The sequence below is a fragment of the Phlebotomus papatasi genome, chromosome 2 (assembly GCF_024763615.1).
Source record: "Phlebotomus papatasi isolate M1 chromosome 2, Ppap_2.1, whole genome shotgun sequence".
Taxonomy (NCBI): Eukaryota; Metazoa; Arthropoda; class Insecta; order Diptera; family Psychodidae; genus Phlebotomus; species Phlebotomus papatasi.
This window is the reverse complement of record NC_077223.1, coordinates 37,771,505-37,795,387: the sequence shown is the minus strand read 5'-3', so window position 1 is coordinate 37,795,387 and position 23,883 is coordinate 37,771,505. Positions and strand designations below refer to the sequence as shown.

General features: G+C 31.9%; 1 protein-coding gene across 1 annotated transcript in view; it reads right to left on the bottom strand.

Moving 5' to 3' along the window:
• Positions 1 to 23,883, bottom strand: part of LOC129804103 (gamma-aminobutyric acid receptor alpha-like) — a 54,097-nt gene that overhangs the window by 20,160 nt on the left and 10,054 nt on the right. Inside the window, exons 2-4 of the mRNA XM_055851175.1 lie at positions 7,788 to 8,079; positions 957 to 1,024; positions 670 to 890 (exon numbers count right to left, since the gene is read on the bottom strand). Coding sequence (XP_055707150.1) covers positions 670 to 890; positions 957 to 1,024; positions 7,788 to 7,938 — 440 coding nt within the window. The 5' untranslated portion in view covers positions 7,939 to 8,079. The remainder of the gene's footprint in view (positions 1 to 669; positions 891 to 956; positions 1,025 to 7,787; positions 8,080 to 23,883) is intronic.

The following is a 23,883-nucleotide window of genomic DNA, read 5'->3' as shown; positions in this document are numbered from 1 at the left end:
CAATTTCGTAACATTTCAGCGTCAACGATTGATCTCATTGGGTTAAGCAAACAGTTGGTAAAAGTAGAAGGAAAGCAGAGAAAAATGTTGTTGAAATGATTGAAGCATAAAGGATCTTTTAGAGAAAGTTTGCCTAAGAAATTCGTAAACAATCGAAATATTTAAATCTGTAATAAATTCTTCAACTAACAATATTAAGTCTATACGAACACAAAAATTGACAATTTGGATTATTTGTATCATATTTGTGACTATTTTTGTTAGTAGATATTATATCACAGGACAATGTTTATAGTAAATTACACATTTATCAAGTTTATTAAACAGACCGTCGATGATACATAATAATAGTGATTTGTGGCTCAAGTACAATATCAATTCTGTCACATAAACAAACATTTAAAATTATATTAGGTATTGTTTCGTATCTCAATCAACTAATAAAATCATTCAATTCTGGAAAAAAAGAAAATATTTACATAAGCAAATTAAATGGCAATACTACGGATTTTGTATCTGATTTTGATGGGAAGCACAAAAGTTGGCAACCACCAACAGTACTCCCACATGCAAATTGCCAATTGACGCCAAATAAAAGAATAAATATTTCGAATAATTGATAAAGTATACAGAGAGATGTGGATGCAAATCAATAAATTTAAAACTCACCGACTAGAATACAGGACCCGACCATCCTGATGAAGTCTCACGAACTTATTTGGAGTTGTAATGGTGTGTAAGTAGCTCTGTTTTCCGTTGTAGAAGTACGTATCTGGTTTCCAGATTCTAGCTAACATCGATATACTGAGTGCCAGGGTATCCTGGGCTGCGTGAAATGCCAGCCTACGGTCCACCCAGGATTGCCTAAAGTAGCAATCCATCGAGTAGGTCTATTGCACAAAATATTGAAATTACTTTTAAACCAACGAATCCACAACTAAACCCATGTCACTCACCATGTCCACTTCGGATATTGGTCCCATGCTCCTCACCATAATGTCAACTTCAATTACAGCCGGCCTCCCTGCAAAATATGTCATAATTATTGCTCAAAACACGTGCATATTGACACAAACAATCCTCTCTTGCAAGTCCCTCACTTCCAAAAGGGTTCCGATGGAATGGGAAAGAGGCCAAGATCACTTTTGAGTGCAAATCAATTTTCCTCTTATAACATTTTTTTTCTGCACACTGACATATTTCCCAAAGGGATTTTCTACCCGCGAGATGCATTTAAGAAATGGAAGAAAACATGTATTTAGGATTAATGTCGGAACCACTTTCCTGTCGGAGGTGCTAAAGTTTAGAAAAGCGTAAGTCAAGTATATAGGTAGGATGAGTAAAATAAACAAGGAAAAAATTGAATTTTTTATTTTTTTTAAATGTACAAGAGACAGAAAAGCATAAAAAATCCAAACGAACAACATTTTGCAAGAAATTGTTTAAATTGTTGAAATAAATAAAAATTAAGATGCGGTTCTGAATAAAAATGACCTTCTGGGAATCAATTGACTCCAGAAGGAATAAGAGAAGCTCGGGGAGTTGTGCTCGAATTCATGTAATTCCTAGTTTTTTTTTGACTTTTCCTTAAACTTTTGAGTTTAATTATACACCGTTTCCTATTCTTAAATGTATAGGGTAAGTGTGCTAAATTCCGGCCAGCTTGCAATTTCGGCCACATTTTTGTTTCTCGAATTTGAATGAAGTTTTAGTTTTTGCATACTCTACAGATTATATAATGCAAAAGAATAACAAAAAATGTCACTTCGGCGAGTAAGATGATCTGAAAGAGACATTGGAAGAATTTCGGAAGGGCAAGGAACTATGAAAATGAAGGTGGCCGAAATAGGCCACCAATGTAATGTCTATATTTTTATTCATTTTAAAAAGTATAAAAAATGATTTTAGAAAAAATAAAGACGATACACTGTCTACAATGTTCTAAGAAACACTCCTTCCATATAAAAAGGTAACAAATAAATTCAATTTATATTAAAAATAATTACATTTCCAACTTGAGACTTTAGAGCTTGCATGTAACTATGCCGAAATTTAGCACACTTACCCTAGGTTAGCAATATAGTAGTTGACCTTAAAAATAAGATGAATTTGGATCTAGGGAACCAGATTTGTCTAACAAATCTTTTTTGTCATTCCTTAGTCCTCAGGTCGATTTATGGGAGTCCCCGAAAGTCCTCTCCTATGTCGCTTTCTTTAACTGATTGACCTTTAAAGCTGGGTCTAAAACAGAAGTACAGCTGGTCCGATGAACGGACGAATAAACCAGCGTGAAATCCTTTCTCAGAAAATCTACTGAAATGCGATGATTTCCTGGGAAATATAGTCCCTAAGGGATGGAAGTTTTAGTTTTAGGGATTTTCTGCTGATTTTTCTCTTTGAAATTCTTTTATCAAAAAAAATCCTCGGAGTAAAAAATACACGGTGTAAACGTGAAAAAAATCTACAATAAATAATATTTCCTCAGTCCATTTTTTTTTAAATTTCAATTTGAATTTATTCATTTCATTATCATCATTGTGTCCCCCTCTCATGCAGCCATCGCCGTCGTAGCGTCGATTCCAACTTCCGAGATAAAACGATCACTGGTTCGACTTTGAAGCTTTTTCTAAACAGATTAAGAGACTTTTCTTCCCGAAAACAGTATTTGGAAAATGACTTGAAGAGAATATTTTTCGTTAACAAGAAAGATAGTAACTAATAGAAAGTTGTAAAGGAACAAATTTCCTATTAAAATGCCGTCAACTGGATATTTTTTCATTTGGAAAAGTCAGTATTGTGGCGAATCAAAATAATATGAATTTTCACAAGAACAACTATTAGAATATGACTTAAAGAGCATATTTTGCTTCGTGATTACGGAGAATGGTCTAATGAGTCTAAGGGGTTTAAGGTAAAATTATAGAGCGATAAATTTTCAATAAGAATGTTGTGATCAGAAATCTTTCAGATGTTTAAAAGACTTGTTAAAATATCCATTTGGCGCATTTTACCCCAGATTACCCTATAGATAGAGAGAGAGAAATAGGGTAAACCAGGGAACCACCAAACACGGGTTAGAATAGAACACTGCGAGTTTTTAATTAGACATTAGACTTCAGATGACGAGACCCGTATGGATTCATACATTAAAAAAAATACTGTAGAGTTGAAACAACTCTATCGCCGAGTTGAATTAACTCGAAAAATACCAATGCAATTGTTACTCTTTTCCATTGTAAAATTAAGCAAATATAGTTGACACAACTCTTCGTGCGAGTTGAATTAATTCGTCAGATATCGATGTAATTATTGCTCTTTTACGATGTAAAATTCCACCTTGACTGAAGTATATGCTTAACTCTTTCGTCTCTTTTGGGACTGTAGTACCCAAAGAAGCATATGCATATTCTATGAAAAACAATGTTTTTTAATTATTCAGAACAGATAAAAATCCGATTCTTGTGGATGATTACAAACTATAAGGATGTCCAAATGTAAGATATTTTTTGTAGGACCTCAATTAATTCTTGAGCTTAGATATTTTTGATTAAAAATTGTGAAATTGGCTTGCAGCATATGCTGCGGTCCGGAAAGAGTTAAGTGTTTTCCTTTTAAAAATATACTTCAGTCAAGAAAATTTTCGTGTAGCAAAGTTCATATGGAACATCAACTAGAAATATGCCTACAAACCATGTTAGCACTTAAGATAGAATTATAGCCAATAGGAGAAAATATATACTTTTGAAATCGAAAAAAAATATGCCTACCAGTGTTTCATGAAGACATGTGCGTGAATCATATGTGATATTTCGCTCGGAACATAGGGAACTTGAGGTCAATAAAATATTGATATAGAAAATAATAAAATAAAAAAATAAAATTACAAAATCTATCCAATTTGAAAAAGCTATTTTAACTCTAAAAATTTTTTTTACTCTTTAAAAGAGTTATTTTAACTCTTACAACGAGTTATTTTCAATCTTAAAAAGAGTTATTTACACTCTTTTGTCATGTAAATTTTCGGACAAAAAAGTTAAAACAACTCTTCCGAATATTACACCTAAATAAATGTAAAATTAACTCTAAAATATAGTTAATAGAAAATCACAACGAAAAAGAATTACTTCAACATCGATTTGAGTAAGTATTACTCGTTTATTTTTCTGAATGTAGATATAATAGTTGTGCTTTAAAAGTTTTTATTTTTCTGTGTCTGTGTGTTCACTGAACAAATAATCGCCATAGTTCAAGATTAACCCGTTTAGAAATAAAAATCAGTATTCGGTGCTACCCCAAGTTCGGTGGTCGCCAGCTTTCGCTAATCCCATTATTTCTCGATAATTTGTAATTTTGCGAATCTATAACGATTTTCTAAATCACAGTGTTTCCCGTGGCCAGTGGTTTGGGTGAGAGGCAACTTGGAATATCCGAGAAGACCTCTCTCATACAATATCTGCATCATTAACCTTTTATGGCCTCATCATACTAGAGAAATTTATGTCCATATTGAAGAGTTTTCCTACACAAGCATAGGGAATATGCTTCAATATGGACATAAATTTCTCTAGTGTGTAGAGACCATTAAGGACTGATGAGTTATCGGTAAACTAAAACGAAAACTTTTCTTCGGCTCTTTGAGTACCTAGTCGGAATATTTTTAATTCATCGGTGAGTTATGGCCTCTACACACTAGAGAAATTTATGACCATATTGAAGCAAATTTCCTATGCTTGTGTAGAAAAAGCTCTTCAAGATGGACATAAATTTCTCTAGTGTATAGAGAACATTAGTGGTTCTCACAGTTGGGTTTTGGTTCTCACAAATCATGTTTTTTGGGTTATGTCGAAAGGTGTTTGAAATTATTTCTTTTTTTTAATACTTATTTTGATGTACTAAATTATTTCTGCCATTTTGTACATCGTTCAGTTTACAAACGGCCGGCCGGCCGGCCGGCCGGCCGGGAACGTAACTTAGCCCCCCATATATTCGTGATCAGGAAGTGGCGAAACACATTTTGGCCAAGTTTGAGCGCGATCGGAGGACATGAAATTTTGTTAGGATTATAGTAGGTGAGATTGTTAAGAATCTCACCTAATATTAGAGAAAAATGTGCTTTTTTTGGTCAGTTTCACCTACGTAAACCCTTAAAGGGTTACATGGATCACGCAGCCTAATAACAGCACGTTTTTTTTCATTTTTGTCAACGTAATTAAATTATTTCAATTAAAGCACTTAAGTATGTATAAATAAAACATTTGAACTGCATTTCTTTTAAATTTTTATTTAACCTTTACTCCTTGGAACTTGGCACCTAATTTTTGGAAACGTCCTTTTGAAAAAAAAACTTTTAGAAGTCACGATGACTCAGTGTGGATTAATCTAACGTCAAAAAAAACAAATTATTTCCTATGACTGTGTTATCACACTTGCACATTAAAATTTTAATATGATTCACATTAATTGTCGCTGGTGAGAGTCCAAATGTGTAATTTGTGTGTTTGAATCATTTTATATTCAAAATTTGATCTATTTGTTGATAAAAAGTTAGACTTGGTCCTTTTGATATAAATTGATTTATAGCATTAATGCGAAAAATTAATGTGATTTTCTCTTTAATTTTTTAATATGAAAAATATTTATGCTTTAGGTGAATTTAAAATTTTTTTTGCAGGCCAAGTCCACTTCTTTATCAATAAATAGAAAAAAAACCAAATATTAAGTGACTCAAAGACACAAATAACATATTTGGACGCTTACAAGCGACAATTAATGTGAATCACATTAAAATTTTAATGTGCAAGTGTGATAACGCCGTTAGACTATGAGTTACACTAACTTGAACCATGGATTTTTTGTTGCTTTGATAACAATTTTTTTGCAAGGCGAAACAAAATTACGCCGAAAATCATATTTATGTATTAAATTTCTCCAAAAACCTAATTTAATCTTTATTTCGAAAGTCCTCAAGTTCATAAGTACGCGTTTAACTCATCTGAAGGAAGGAAAAAAACAATTTTGAGGGTCAGATGAATCTACTCTATATATGTAATCGTTACTAACGAAAGCTTTTCAATAAACGTTTCCGACAATCAGGTCCTAACGGCCGAATTTTTATTTATTTTTTAATAAAAATGTGAAAAAAATAGTTTAAATGTTATGATTTTATATGCCTAGGAGCTTGAATTTAATAAAATTTTTATTATGTTGAGAAAAAAAGTTAGAAAATATGCTACTTTCAGCCTTTTTGACCCGCATAGCCCCTCAACAGATCAAAGTTCAAAGTCAATATACGACCTCAGCTTTAATTACACATTCTTAAATTTTACGTCTGACTGCTCCATTTGATGGCTTCAAATAAACTTCCTGAGTCATTGGTGCTTCTTTTTCAAACATATCCCCCGAGGAAATTAGAGGTCCATCACGACAAGTTTTTAAGATTTCTTAAGGCCTCTACACATTGGGAATAATTTTCAAAAAAGCAAATGCTTTTTAGAAGGAAATTTTCTGAATTTCTCTAGGTGGAAACGTCACAATTCTGTCAAAAATGCAATTTTTGACGAAAACACCTCCCAATGTGCATAGCCCAATAAGAAGATTATTAAAAATAATAGATTCGGTAGAATCATTTTAAGAAACTTGCTTTCTTCTCATATGGTGAACCGTAAGTGCCAAAAAAATACGATTTTTAGAAGACTCAAGCACGACTTTTCTAAAACATATTCTAACACTATATTTTCACTTTCTCTGTGGATTTTTAGGCTTTCGTTATAAATTCTTAAATATAACCTTAAATATGTGAAAAAGATTACGTGACAACTTCCTTCTTTTCGTAAAATACATTACTTAAAGAATTTATTACTAAAATTACGTTAGAAAAAGAAAGCAAAAATAGTTACGAAATATTTGCCCATTTTTACATTTTTTTATTCTTAAATGTAATACAGTACGGACAAGAGCCTTGTCCTGCCCCCCCCCCATTGGGCTTTTAATAGTTTTTGAGTTTTTATAAGTTCATTTTTGTATTGACCCTCTACAAATGAGCAGTAAAACATCAAATTTGAGAAGTGACTAAATTTATAACTTTAAAAGCAATAGAATTTTCATGAAATTTTCTATCTTTATGAATTGAAAAATTAGGCCCATTTTTGGAAAGATTTGGATTTTTTTACTGGTCAAACTAAATTTTTTGTTGAATAAGTATATATTTTTTTACTTTTCGCTTGTTTTTGAATTTTTTTGACGCTTCTAGGGGGGGGGCAACTGCCCCCCCTGCCCCTTGCTGGGTACGCCCATGGGTTAAAGGTATTGCTGAACAAACACAAATCGAGACAAGCTTCGCATTAGGTCTGTGATATGTATTTCTTCATTGAGATTAAAATGCTGATTTCCCAGCTGTTTGCCTATTCAACATCTGCAAGAGTATTTGTGGAAAAAATTTGCTGTCTTTGAAAAAAATCAAAAGACGCACCCTGAGAATTTTTGTCTGGGTTTAAAACACTTTATTCAGGGTTGTTCTACATCAGTAAAAAAAATCCCTTTGGAAAAAGGTGTAGAAGTAAATGTAAATATTTTCTTAGATTTCTAGAAAGAGGGTATTGAATTGATTTGATCAAATTTATCTTCAAAATTGTAAAATTAAACATTTTTTTTAGACAAACAATAAATATTACACAGACGATTAAGATCTAATATAACCTTTCTGGTATGTTTTGTAATATCCTTAATAATTCATAAAATATCAATACTAAATTAATATTCCGTAATATTTTAGTGAGCAAGTGACAAACCTCCAAAGTCTGGTCGAACACTATTGTCGTACCCACGGAGCAGATTGTCCAACAGATCAGAGATGTTTGCATGATTATTCCTCTGTGTAAGTTGTATCTGACCCATTGTCCACGAGGCCAGCAGAATGACCAAAGGCCAGAAGGATACCATTTCGGACGTCACAGGGCGTCCAGGAGGTTCCTCATCTCCAGCCCCTTCCAAAAGTGTCACCAAAATGGTTTTAAGAACGGCTTATTCCTCGCAATCACCCTCATTTAGTCACTCTTCCACTTCCCAAAGTTGATGATGAAGCTATTAAAGCGGAATGAAAAAAGGGAGTATAATATTCCGCTAATTACATGAATCAGCAAGAATTTGAAAGAGTAAAAAATTCGACATTAATTTCAAACTTTTAATTTCATATTGAATATTTGTTCATGAGACTTTTATTTTCTTACTTGAAGAAAAAATTCTTCTGAATTTCTTCGAAATTATACCCAGAAAATCTCTCTCAATTGAGTCATTGATTCAAACCTTTCTTTAAGAGAAAAGTTCATAAACATAGACGAAAAGTTAATGGACTAGATATTAATGATGATGTGAATTAATTTCAAGTACATTTTCCTGCTATTCCCCATCCCACCTGAAAATGAATTTTGTAGGAATTTTGCTGACCGCATTGGTCATCATTCCATTTGAAATGTTACCACAGAAAATTTCCGAGATTCACCCGCAAATTTTCGAAAACTATACAGTGAAAATCTCCAAAAGAGAATATTTTGTGGTAAATTAAGGGGTTATATGCTACTGTATGTTATGTTATATATCTTATGAATCCTTATTTTCCAAAAGCAAATGCGCACGAGACAGAAATTAATATGAAGTTTTGCAAAGTGACTTAATATTGGCCTAAACCAATAACGCGACAGAGGTTCTAGTAGAGCAAGATTTTATATTTTCAAAACGGATTCAAAATAATTTCGTATGCATAGCATTACTTTTCGGTCAGAGAACTATGTCACAGCCGAAGTTTAGCTTATCTAGTCTAATAAATTCGAACTGTGATCCATTAATAAACCGTGAATTCAATCAATCCTGAAACAACTTGTGTTAATAAATTAAAATCAAATTTTGCAAAAATTATGAGTTTTAGGTCCCGGAATTTATTGAGTGATGTATTAGATTTTGAGAAAACCCTTTTTCTTCACGAAATAGGTAATTATTTCATTTGAAAACTTCACGTACCGTTGACAATGAAGATTAGCACTTAATTTAAATAAAATTAGCCAGAAATATGACATAAATGTTGAACAAAATGAATAAACAACAGTCACTTTATTGTGTTTTTCATTATAAAACGTGGTCGATTGATGAAAAATTCGATGGTGAAAAGGTACACTTTTAATTTTTCTGAGAAATTAACAAATTAAAATTTGTAAATTTGAATGGATATTCGCTGTATTTGGAGCAAAATTAACTAAATAATGAAACTCTGGTATAGAAAATATATAAATATAGTAATATATAGTACTGTATTTATCATGAAAACAATGACGTTTCCATTTGGAGTAGCGAGAAATTTCCATTTGGAGCAGGTTTTTAATTAGCTTAATTTACTCTAAATGACAATGATATCAATTTATTCGTTCTGTAGGTTTTTAAAATTGAAATACTATTTAAGACTGATTTAAAGTAGAAAGTCAAACTTTTAGAAACCATTAATCAAAAGCAAAAAATCAAATGACAATCAAAAAATTACTAATTTATTAAAACAAAAAATACATAACAGAAAATGTCTTGATAGGTATTTCGGTACATAAAAAATGCGTACTTCTTTATCAATTTTCAGATTTAGGGTGCTCTTCAAGTAATTTATGAATCCGTTTAGTTTGTTACTAAATCAATACGAAATGGTACAAAATGCCAAAAATAGTACAGAATGTTTATTTATGCGAAAAGCACTACAACCTCTTTTGTTTAGAATCTAAAAAAATCACGATTTACGTATTTTTCTGGATTATAAAAATACTCAATTATTTGAATGAAAAAAAGATTTTTGTTGAAATAATTATACATTGCTATCTGATTTAGCGTTTGTCTATATGTATGGTTTGCATCGAGAGCCAAGGTTCGAAAGCAGTTAATTTTAATAAATTTAATTTGAAATTGAAATAAATTGAAATATTATATGTTTAATTTAAGAACTTAAAATTTGTGGTGTTACTATTTTTAATCTTGATATCACTGTTTAATAATTACTTCATAATTTTAGGAAACAGAGTTTAATAGAAAATTCATTTTATGAGTTTCAAACAGCAAACAAATTTCGAATAATACGATAATATAGAAAAAAGATATCAATAAAGGTTCTCTAAAGAATTTTTAACTGCTCGAACTCCATGAAAGAGGAGTCTCCACAATTAATTTTTTTCAAATTCTCATCATCCTGACTTCCAAACGGCAAGAAATATCGACTTGCGGTCATCGGTGATTTCGGTCTTCCCCTCCCCACAGAGAACTAACTTACCTAAATTAACTCCTACCCATTCCAACCCCTCCAAAAACATGTTTTTTGACTTCTCTCAAAATTGGTTTGGGTAGTCCAGCTAAGATCGTCCTTCGACCTTTCACAGTAAAAATCTCCATCTCGAATTATTAAAGGTCAAAGTTTAATCACTCTGAAGAAGGGGCTATTTTCCAAACGATACGGTTAAGTTTGGATTTTTTAAGGTTATTTAATACCAAACCTGACTGCATCGGTCACAATCAGCAATAAATCGGGAAAGTAACAGTAATAGCTCTATTTTAAAAATACTGCTTTTTCCACTACTTGAGTTTCATGACCTATATAAAATTTAAGCGGTAAGAGATACCCACTTTCGATCTTCGATGATCCTTCTAAAATGGATTTTTTTCGAAACTAATCTATTTCTTTTTCCCCTCCCCAATTTGCAAAAAATAATGTAAGCCAAAGCTATTTTTCGGGACTTCGAGCAGCTCGCAAAGTTTCGAACGTTTTGCCACCCCTTTTAATCCTTGAACTTGAACAACTTTTTTAACTTTTTACTCGCACAGGTTTTTCGTATTTAGACGCAGTGCATATTAAGATAACCTTACTAAAGAATAAAGAAAAGCTAGAAATTAAACTCAGAATTTTTTTCACATAAGTAAAAGTATTTTGAAAACTTATCGTTATTACAATTAATTAGGAAGAATAATTCTGGTTTTTGCAATGAATTATGTAGTGATCAGAAGTAACATAAGGTTGTTTTTTTTTTATCATAAAGCAAAAACCTTAAACAGAACACGCGAAGGACAAGGCGAAGGACGCGATAATATAATCTTTAAGGTGAAGATGTTGCGATTTTAAGGAAATAACGAGGTCAAACTGACAGGATAGTAAGTATTGGGATTAATCAAAATTTGAAAGCAAAAATTGGTAAGAGCGTTGAAGATTCTTATATTTCTATGTGCATTTAGAGTGGAATTTTATCTTTGGAGAGTTATTCGGTGGAAAATTGACGAGAGTTTTCCGTCGACAAATTTCGCGAGAAAAATTTACACGCGAAACACCAGGATGAATGAAGAAAATGCGGAAAATTAAATTTCCTTCGGGTGACCAGAAATTGAATCATAAGCTCCAAAAAGCACCGAAAGAACCAACACTTGCCACACAATAAATTTTACATTCTCATCCCCATTTTGCTTTTAGCAGGGAATATCTCAGCAGATGGAAAGACTTTTGTTGAGATGCGTGTCGTTATTGACCCTTTTGGACCCCATCAAAAGGACTCATTTGCATGACACATAGAAGGGCATTTTGCGGGATTGAGGCTTTTATGTGGAATCGACAGCATATTAACTAACTCTTGAGGTTTCTTCCACACAACACACCAATTAACATGGCAAGAAAAGGCAGTGGCAGGCGTTATAATATCCACAGAATACCCTCAAAATCAATCACAACTTCAACGTTCAAACATTATTCGATTTAAATTGACTTGTGGAAAATATTGCACAAGGATCAGAAAATGTCGTGAATTTCATTTTTCTTGCATTCATTATTTTATTATTATTTTATTGCTTGAACTGCAAAAAGAAAGAGAAACAGTAAGCAATATAGGGGAGACCGGGGTAGATTAGCCAGCAAATGAAATTTTTCATTGCGTACAATTTGTACAAAAAATGTTTGTATGAGGCTGATAAATATTTCAATGAATGAAGGGAACTAGGGGAAGGTTTTGCACCTTCGTAATGTTGCAGCTTCGTAAAAGTTGATTTTTTTCCAAGTTACTAAATAAATTTCATCCATGGACATATAATCTAAAAGCTAGTCCTACATCTCACATTTCCTGACAAACTTGGAAACCTAGGCCTTTTTTCCTGGGTCCAAAAGGCAAAAATAAAAAATGAGCCTAAAATCATAATTCTGATGTGTAATATTTTATGCATTTTTGCACACTTCAAGTGTCTTTTCGAAAAAGCAACTATTCCAAGTTATAGAGGGTTTATTATGGTTAATGTTTACCATGAAAATCTTTTGCTTGAAGGGGGTCGTTTTTGTGGGTGGAGGAAAATTCATAAAAATTACCACCCTTGCTGCTTAGGAAAATTGAATTTTGTAGCTTCGTAACAACATCTGCCAAATTACTAACCACCGAATTTGAGAATTCCTCACTGTCTTGGGCCACACTGTGCACGCCGCTCGGGATATTTGACTCATAAGAGATTCCACTGAATAAATTCACAAGAAATTCGGGATATTAAACAATTTTCACTAAAATCTCGAAGGAAGACACGCACTTCCCTATCAAAATGAGGCTTCATCAGATATTTTTTTCACTTCTGTCAAATTAAACATTAAGTCTGAATCTGCTTATGGTAGGTGTGATTTTTTCATTGCCGATGCGGTGCGTTTTGAGAATTTTTCATCCAATTTGCTTTGTTTTCAAGCGGAAGTTTTCACATTTTACTTTAAATTAATCACTGGTAATTTTAAGAATCACTGATGTTCAAAAAATGTTCTGTAAGACAGATTCGAGACGTTAGAGAAAAAACAATAGGTGTGATTACTACTTTCTGATTTGTGCAGTAATGAAACTAGAGTGCTTATGGTAGATGTGATTCTTTAATTGCCTCTTCGATGTATTTTGAGTATTTTTCAGTCAATTTTTCTTATTTTAAAGTGGAACTTCCTACATTTTACTTTAAATAGGTGGCTGGTCATTTTTGAAATCAGTTACGTCCGAAATATGTTCTGTAAGACCAATTAAAGGTGTTAGAGAAAATCTGAGGATTACATTATGTGTGATTATGAGAGAATCATACATAACCAAGCTTTTAACTCAGTGTCAGAATGCAGGGAAAAATGGTTTTCCGAGTGTAAAAAAACATATGTTAGAAAAATAGCTTAAAATTGATTTTTATTGCGTGATATCTCCTACAAATGCTGAAAACAAGTAGATGAAAGTTCCATCTAAGTAGTGATGCTCAAATTTTTGTGTCCGGTGTAATGTTTTTGAGGAAAATGAGGCCTACAGAGGTGGGAAAAAATGGTACGAAGCTGAGTTAACCAGGGCACCTTCGTAAAAAATGTCGCTACATTTTCATTTTCCTGTAGAGGAAAATCCAAGGACTTTCAGGAATTTTGTGAGGCAGAATTATGAACCCAATAAGTAAGAGATTTTTTTTGATATAGTGATATAATGTGTGTGGTATGTGTGGTGTGTGTGACATTCAGTAAAAACATCTTAAACCATGGACTCCTTTTTTAATACGAACCTTCAAAACCTTCCCCTATATATCTAGAATAAAGAGTGGTTTCCTCAATATTCCTTCGCAGGCAAACTATAAGATACCACTGTCTAATACTATACGTGGCTAATTCTGCCCCGATCTCCCTTATGTACTAATATAATCCATTGTTGATATTAGAAATTTTTAGTCACTGATCCTTATGGATCCGTTTATTGAAGTTTTTTTTATTTTTTAAAGCCAGATATTAAATTTTGAATTTATTTGAAAGGTCTTGTATGACACAGGGTATGAGAGTCTCAGCGCTAAGGACTTCCTAATGATAGCACGATGAAATTAGAAGTATTGCATTATTCAAAAAAAAAAACTATCAGATATTCGGGTAATTAAAATCGAAATCCCCTTCCAATGCGAATTCGGGTAATTAAAATCTAAGTCCCCTTTAGGTCACCAAGAATTTTTCTGGCGTTAAAGGTATTCGGATTGCATCCAGTGAGCTTCACTACACTTGATTTCACACGGGCATGGGACTGACCTCATTCCGTATAAGACAAAATAATAATGCTTGTCTAAAAATCTCCTTGCGGGAAGGCCTAGTTCCTTCATGAAATGTTGTGCCGGAATTACTATTATTATTATTAAAACCAAAAATAACAATTAAAAACCGATACGAGAAGGATGACGTTTGACTTCTTCCTATGTTTGACTGCTGTCATCTAAATATTATAGAACTCTATAAAAGCTAATATTTATAACGTCACCTGGTACTCTTAAAAATGTATGTCAGGCAACTCCTAACAAGACGTCTTAGCAACGAGTTTGAGCATTCCACAAGGCTGGAACAAATACCTTTTGATCGTATTTAGAGATTTTCGATAGATGAGACCAGAAAATTTGTGAAATTTGTAATAAAAAAATCTTTGCATCAGACTGATAAATATTTAATAAATGTAGGAAGGGAGGTGTCTACCCTGAATAATAATTTGTTTACTCAATCTTCCTTTATAAGGCAAACTATAACATTTAATTGTTCTTCAGTTCCCCCCTATTTTTAGCTGAGGGTATTTTTAAATCTGCGTGAATTGCTGTCAATAGGATTGTTGTGTTCCAGATTTATATTTCTTTCTCCTGAAAGGATAAAATTGGAGGACGCATAGTCCTTCAACCTCAGTCAATCTGTCCTCATTTAATCTCCTTGCAGTGTCATCAAAGAGCGAGACATTCCAAGTGCAGCCTCGTCAAGTCCTTCAGTCATTCTAATGAAAAAAAATCAATTATCGAGCACGTGCTTAGTAAGACACTACCTTACAGGACTCTATGTATGGGTCCAAAGACCATGAACTGATGCTTTGAGCTTTCGGTCAAGAAATGTATTCATTCATACGCAACCGATTTTACGATTATATGATTAGTTAAGTAAATAAATGGGAAAATATAAATGTGAAATTATTGTGATAAATATACTACTCACCTAAAATTACAAGATTTCAATACAATTTTTAAAATTTTGAGATTTTAATAAACTTTAAAAACACAAAATGGTTCATATTTTGTCTATTTTAATAATTTTATTTTTACCAACATAATGCTAAAATTTCTGTAAAAGTTGTGAAATAATATTCCCAAGTATCTTAGCAATGCCAAAAGAATGCTTTTTAAAACCTCCCAGCTTTGCGTTATACTCGTAATCGTGACTAAAATGCTATACCTAAAAGGCCTAAAAGATACTGTGCAATATTTATCTAAATTTGTAAAGTTATTATATTAATCAATCTAATTCATGGGGAAAAGCATCGTGCTTGCGTTTTCTTAGCATTTTACGTATATTTTTAAAAAAAAAAGTATTTTTTTCAGATTGCTGATTTAGAACTTATTGCGTAAAGTATTGTTCAAAACAGGTTTGAACTATTAGCTTTGATTCGTAATATGTTTTATCATCCTATAGGGTAACGTGTGGTATTTCGGGACACTTTTTAGTCCTTTCAAATTTCAAACAGCCTAATGACTTCTCAAATTATTTTTTCCTTGTTGATACAAATATTTATGTTTATTATTCTATCCAGAATAATGCTCAACGCACAATAACTTTTGTTTTGTAAACATGTTTTTGGAATTTCAGTGAGAGTGAATTAAATCTAGATCTAGTCATATCGCTCACTCTCATGGACAAGTTTGAAAAAATGATTACAAATAAAAGTTTTTGTGCGTTAGTCATAATGCCCAGCGCACAATAACGTTTGTTTGTAAATATGTTTTCAAAATTTTCAATGAGAGTGAGCGAGATGACTAGATCTAGATCTCACTCACTCTCATGGAAATGTCAATAACATGTTTACAAAACAAAAGTTATTGTGCGTTGGGCATAAAATTCTTACAGAAAAATGTTGAAAAATGCATAATTTTTTATTCAAAATAGCAAAAAACGTAAAAAAGTAAGAATGATGTGTTTCGGGACAGACAAAAATCACTATTAAAAAAATAAATATCACTGAGCCTGACTATTTACCTTTAAGTAGAAGGTCTAAACTTCATTCTTTCATAAAAATTTTGGTTAAATTTCACTTGTAAAGTGACTTAAATCGAAAAAAACTCAGCACTGTTTGTGTTGACATCTGCAAAATTGACCACACTGAAAGTTTTGTAAAAAGTGGAATGTGATACTCACAATTCACGCATATTTCACTCTTTAAATTAAATAAAATTTCAAAAGTTTTATGTTAGTCTGATACGTAAAGAGCTTAAAATTTCATATAGAATAATAAGAAAACAAATATTTATAGGATTTTTGATGTGTTTAGAAATACCCATATTATGTCCCGAAAAGAACCTTGTCCAGAAATACCACTCTAAAAAGGAGTAGATAATTATTTAAAAGTGAAAAATACCTCTTAATTCACTTTATTAAACCAGGGGTTACATGATAAATTATTTTCGATAGTATCGACTGTCGATTCTGAAAAATTTAAACGCTTTTTTATTTTTTGTAGCTGAAATAGATATTATCAACAGTCACATTCTTTCAGCAATGCCACATTAACCATTCAACGACGAGGCACTTTTTACGTACTGAAAATCAACAATAAAAATTAAACTGAGAAATATAATCAATGATAAGTCTTACATCTAACCTTGGAAAGTCCAACAGAGTCTTATTCGGTGTATTTTGTGCTTCTATGAACGATAGGGACAAAAATAGCCCGAAAATTTAAGTAATTTTTCTGACAATACCATTGAATAATATTTTTCGCTTTAATGAAAAATATTACGTATGAGTATTCTAGTTTTTATTGCCAAAAGGGTTTTGCTTTATAAAAATTGGAATTAAATATATACAACTTAGCAAATAGCTAGAGGCTTGCAAAAAATATTCTAGATTCCTTCAACTTTCTACTTTACAATTATGTACAGACATAAGAAGAAAATAACTTTAGGTAGTCAGGAAAAATTATTTTCTTTATGGGACACCGGTGTTCCAATCGTCCTTAAAGGGTTAAATGGTCCGACAATGCGTAAAAAGTCGATAATCACCTAATATAACACATATACAGTAGGTGTCATAAGTTTGTTACGTCTTGTATGTTGAAGAAACTAGGTGGGAAAAAAGATAGAAAAAATTACTTTTTAAAAATTTTCTTTTTGCAAATTGGTTGCCTGTAATCCGTAGATCTTATTAATGTATTTTATAAATAATAATTAATCTTATTTTATATGAAAAATAATTGTTTGCCAAAAGTTGATAATTTTTAATTCGTCAAAAGTTTGTTACGTCAATTGGAAAAGTACCTCAAAAAGATGAAATAATTAACTAACTTCTTTTAATCCAGTTATATTTTCAAGTTATATCATTTAATAAGCAAATAGTACATTTGCACATTTTTAAAATTTTCAATGGTCAATATATGCATATAAATAAAATGATAAGTAATAAGAAATAAAATGGTTTTTTGTTAATTTAAAATTTAGGTTAAAATGGCATGTTACAAGAAGTTAAAAGAAGAGATATTGTCCAAAAATACTGCCGCAATGAATCTGCGTCGTGTGCGTCAGAAATTTTCTGTATTGGATGGAAAATCCCTGCAGAATGTACATAAAATCGACAAAATTTATAGTGATTAAACATAAGTACATGTGGAAAACGCTACTGGCTAGACCCAGGGTTTTGATTCTGAAGGTTGATAACTGCATTATAAGTATCTCTGATAGTGACCCCATGATATCTGTTCCAAAAATTCAAAATCACTTGGTTACCGAAGGGTTACAGGACACTTTTGTTACAAAAATTAAGCTGAAATTGAAAAAAAAATGACAAGAATGGTTGAGTGACTCCCGGGATTTCATGGGTAGGAAAGACTAATTTGGTTAAAATGTTGTAAATTATCTTTTTTAACGCGTTTTGAGTAGAAATACAACATTTTAACCAAATTAGTCTTTCCTACCTATGAAATCCCGGGAGTCACTCAACCATTCTTGCCATTTTTTCAATTTCAGCTTAATTTTTGCAACAAAAGTGTCCTGTATCCCTTCGGTAACCAAGTGACTTTGAATTTTTGGAACATTTATCATGCGGTCACTATCAGAGATACTTATAATGCAGTTATCAACCTTCAGAATCAAAACCCTGGGTCTAGCCAGTAGCGTTTTCCACATGTACTTATGTTTAATCACTATAAATTTTGTCGATTTTATGTACATTCTGCAGGGATTTTCCATCCAATACAGAAAATTTCTGACGCACACGACGCAAATTCATTGCGGCAGTATTTTTGGACAATATCTCTTCTTTTAACTTCTTGTAACATGCCATTTTAACCTAAATTTTAAATTAACAAAAAACCATTTTATTTCTTATTACTTATCATTTTATTTATATGCATATATTGACCATTGAAAATTTTAAAAATGTGCAAATGTACTATTAGCTTATTAAATGATATAACTTGAAAATATAATCGGATTAAAAGAAGTTAGTTAATTATTTCATCTTTTTGAGGTACTTTTCCAATTGACGTGACAAACTTTTGACGAATTAAAAATTATCAACTTTTGGCAAACAATTATTTTTCATATAAAATAAGATTAATTATTATTTATAAAATACATTAATAAGATCTACGGATTACAGGCAACCAATTTGCAAAAAGAAAATTTTTAAAAAGTAATTTTTTCTATCTTTTTTCCCACCTAGTTTCTTCAACATACAAGACGTAACAAACTTATGACACCTACTGTAGGTTTATCGATACTGTCGATTCGATAGTATCACAAAGTTACCATTCCACCCCAGGAACAAGGTCAAACTTATATTACTTGGTCTGAACTAGTAACTCAGAAAAACTGTAAAACTAAAATTAGAATTTTATATCCATTTTATAAAAAAGATGGCAAAGTGTTCCAGATTTTCGGAATGCTCGAACTCACGAGAATAGTGCTCTCCGTGAATTAGTTTTTTTTTGCATGATCTTTTGGTGCTTACTGATCTACTAGAGATAGAATTGCTTCATAAATCACAAAACAATTTCAAAATCAAAAATCGATAAAGATATAATCGATATAATAGACAAACATAAAGTTTAATTATGAGAAAGATAATTTTTTCTCGAATATTTAACCGATTAATTACTGATCTCAAGACCAGTTAAACTTTGAGTTTCGAAAATTATAAATAGCGATTTTTTTTAGGTCATAGGTATGTGTGGACGAAATGTTCGCCTGGACCCCCTCTTAAACATATCCAAAAATATAAGAATTCGTAGAAACCGTTTCCGAAATAAATAAGAAAAACATAGTTTTTGAGGATATGGAGGGGATGGGGAGGGGAAGAAAAAAAACCGAAGACCGGAAGTTAATATCTCTTACTGTTTAAGCTCTAGGACGGTGACAAGTTGAAAAAGAAGTCGCTTATATAAACTGCTCTCTCTTTGATCAATAAAATTATTCAAAATTGTAGGATAACAGGATCAGACTTATAAAATATAAATATTTCAGGGAATATGGAGACGTGTCCCTACTTTTATTGAATAATACTTTGCCAAATGTACATTTTATGGGAATATAGAAAACCCCACTGGCTAATTCTTCTACCCCTGGCTAAATGTGCTCAGATCTCCCCTGACGTCATTTTACGGAAATATTTTGATTCATAAAATAAAATACTTTTTTGAAAAAATTGATCCCTAGAGGACACAAATTTTGAAATATAAGAATAATTGAAGCGATTGCTTCCTCCATGGAGTTCGAGCAATAAAAGTTAATTATGGAGTCCAATATGATAGCGAAATAAAGTAAACAAATATCGAATCAATAGAAATATCCCTATTGGATGGTTTGTAATAATATTTTGTCAGGCATTTGGCTACTTTTTTTCCTCTACCCTACTTATCTATTTATCTTCCACAATTTGGTTGATTTTCTGTTCAATTTGGTATAAATTTTGGGATATAATTGACATTGGAATGGACAAAAGTCATTGATTTAAGAGATTTTTTTTTCAAGTGAGTCAGAGTCAAAATTTGTATTATCTTGCTTAATTTCCAATGATTGACAGAATTTTTTTTGACATATATTCAATAAAATAAGCGTAAAAGATTTTTTCCCATGAAATTTTAACGCAGCTTATATACAATGGGTACATAATCGTGGCAGTCCATTGTGGACACTGTGGATTGGGGCCAGACCATTATTTTCCTTAAAGTTTTTCTTTTTTTCAATATTTCACTATCAATGGTATAACTTGGGCCCTGGGCATAAAATTTATAATAATTTTCTTTTAAATATTACAAACTCGTGGATAAGCTTATGGTTAAGCTTAGATATTTTGTAGGTAACCTCACGTAGAGCAGTGTCGAGCAAACTAATCTTATATTAATGGAATAAATAGATAATGAAGTTTATATTTCAAAATAATTTAAATATATCACAATAAATTTAATTCTTTGAAGAACATTGTTTAATTTAACTCAGTATTAGACTTAGAATTTTTCTTTTGAAAGGCTTGAGAGCCATGACATCTTTATACTTGGGTTAGCTTGAGGCGTTAAAAATGTGAGATTGAATCTCAAAAGTAGTCTAACTTCATTCTCCATCCTCAACCCATCGTGTGGCATTCCTTCGGTGTTCAGAAATTCAACACTCAAGTCACTGCAAAATTGCGGTAAACGGAAGCAATCAAACAATAGGACACATCTTTGGCATTCTTACACGAAAATCACCCTAAGAGCCGTCTACTTCTTCTAACTTTCACCTGGAGGCGAAAGAATCCATTACGAAGCAACACAATCCAACACTCTTCCAATGTCAATCCCCATGGCCTCTCAATCAGGCCAATCTTTTTCCCATTCATCCCACCCATCAGCTTCTGATGAAAATCAATGCGGCATGAAGATATTTATCTGCCTCTCAATTGTGGCAATTTACACTCTTTCGATATACACTCAAAATTATCCTCCTCAATCACGATGACTCTAAATCTCATCAGGCGCCACGGGTTGGAGGTACTTGGAGAGTATACTCTTCGACGCCTTCACACCTTGAGCAATTTATTGACAATGGGAGCTCATGTGATACACTCAAAAGTTCACTTAAAAGCATTTATATGGACTGAGTTGAAGGATAAAACTTAAGAATAGTTTTGAGATTTATAAAAAAGAAAACACATATTGCAAAATAACAAATTAAAATTAGAGAAACAAAGCTTATCAAATTTTAATGAGGACTTAATGAAAGGACTAGTAACAATAGTAAATTCACAAAATTCTCTTATATATTGTGGTGACTTAGAAGCTATATATCTCAAAAGTATTTTCGCATCATTTACCGTTTACTGGTTCTCATTCACACCCAATTTGAACTGATTTATAAATCAGTCAAAAGATTGCCCAAAGTAGGGTGAAAGGAACACCTATTGACACTTTAGGAACTCGTGTCAGAACCTATTGACACCCTACTCTGTACCATTTAAAATACAAAATGAACATTTTTCTTTATCGAAAAACGTAAATTAATGAGAAAACGCCATATTACATACATTTTATTAGATGCATTAAAAAAAATTCCTAAATTTTGACAAAAGTGCCAATAGGGGATCGCTTTCGAAGAGGTGTTCCTTTGACCTTAAGCTAAAGAGTAATAGAATTGATTTCGGGCAAAAATTACTTATTGGCTCATTTGAAACTGATTTAGACATCTTAAAATTCTATGACCTGTCTAAAAAGCCCAAACAAGCTCTAGATCTAGAGCCTTTTTAACCTTTGATCTTGAAAAACAATTAACCCATTCCTAACTATGGTATTATACATCATACGCAAATCGAGTGATTTTAGATTTTTCATCCTTGGGAAATTTTTATCCGAATTGCTATCGGGAATGGATTTTTAGTAAGTTTAATTCTTCAATTACTTGGGAAAAAGAGTCCAACAGAGATGAAAATACATTTTGTTATTGTTTTTTTGCTTCGCGGAATGTCATGCAAAATTTTTGCTCAAGATGGTGGACGGAAAATACGACATCCCGTCGAATTTGTTAAAATTGGCGTCTTTCTTGATTTGAATTCTAGTTGCCAATTTGTTTTCTTGGATAGTTATCTAAATCTATAGAGTTTGTAATGAATTAATACACAGAATTTAAATTCAATGGCCGTTAAGACGTGTATTTGACAGGGGCTCCCCGCGCCCTCATAATAGGTAAAATTTTTTCTTTTCAAAAAATTCATCTATTAATCTATATTAAACTTATCCCAAAATATGAACATTCTATCTTAAGTACTTTTATACTGAGAGAGAAATCCGAAAAAGTTAAAATAACATTCCGGAAATGTTTATCTTACCCTGCAGAATTGATCTGAAATAGGTGTAAATATTATGCTTTTTAGATGTATTAGGGTTTAAAGTTACCCTTTTTTATGTTAATTTTACCCTTAAAAATGTGTAAAATTAACATAAAAAATGTTAATATATTTTTACACCTAAAAAGTGTTAAAATTATGAGGAAAAAAAGTTAATTGCACCCCCTTTTTTCTCAGTGTAGTACATTGATTGAATGGGTTAATAGAAAATATTCAATAATGATTTCGCTCATGAAAGAAACTCAAAAATAATTCCAAAAGAGATAGCAAAGCGTTCCAGCTTTGCAGAGTGCTCAAACTTACGAGGAGCTATCCAAGTATTAATTTTTCGCATGCTTTTTGGGTACATACCGGTTTACTATCGATTAAATTGAACAGTAAATTAAAAAAAAAACATTCCGAAATAAGAAAATGCTTAGGAAAAGTAGGTTTTAAAATATTTTAGCATGAGTAGCAAGCATATGAACAAATTAAAAAGTAAATCCGAGAAAGGTAAATCGTTTATAGGTATATTACCGATTGATTATCAAGTCTGATACATACACACGCATTTGAAATTTCAATACCTTTCAAAAAAATCCAAATTTACGCAAATCAATTGAAAAATAGGCTCTCTGGTTAAAGTTTGATATTCGTAAATTCTATATCGAAATGGTTTTCGAGCATAGGTGTGCATGTGCAAGCATGAAATATTCGCCTTGACTACCTCTAAAACATATTCAAAAATAAAAGAAATCGTAGGAGCCGTTTTCGAAATAAACCAAAAAACATAGTTTTGGTGGAGAAGTAGGGAGTGGGGAAAAAAAAGATTGTCCTAGATAATGTTGACTTTTGAAGGGGATCGTCGAAGATCGGAAGTCGATATCTCTTACCGTTTGGCCTCTAGGTGTGGTACGGTCAGACAGACAGGCGGGCAAATAGCACAACGTCGAGAAACTCGAAACTTCAGATTTCCAAAATTCTACCAAAATATAACTCCTTTGGAGAGAGGGAGTCGAAATATTTATATCATTTATATAACTCAAAATTGAGAGATTTTATACACTGCTCTTTCTGTAGAAATCAAGGAGCAAAAAATTTCCTTTATAGAGGTGGTTCTGTCCATCATTGTTCAATTATGGATTCTATTCTTTATAATTTATGATTAAAGTTGTCTTCAAACTATAGGTTTAGCCCCAGTTCTCGAAAATCTCAAATCGTAAATAACTATCAATTAAATTGATTTTTCTGAATCTAATAGATGAGTTTTTGCACTTCTAATTCTATATTAAAATTTTCCAAAAAGAAAAAGAAAAATCTTACTGATAAGAATATAGAGAAATAAATCTTCTTTCTTTTGGAGTCTGACGGGGAACTTTATGCTCTCAATTCTTCCGGTGTTCGTCAAAAGGGTATTCCTCTTTCAAATTAAAAGAATCTGGTTTTTCTCCAAAGCTTTCAACCCTTGGTATGGGTCTTCTTCAGTTGGTCAATTTAGAAACTTTTAAGTATTTGAAAAACGTTTAACGTCTGACTAATTTTAT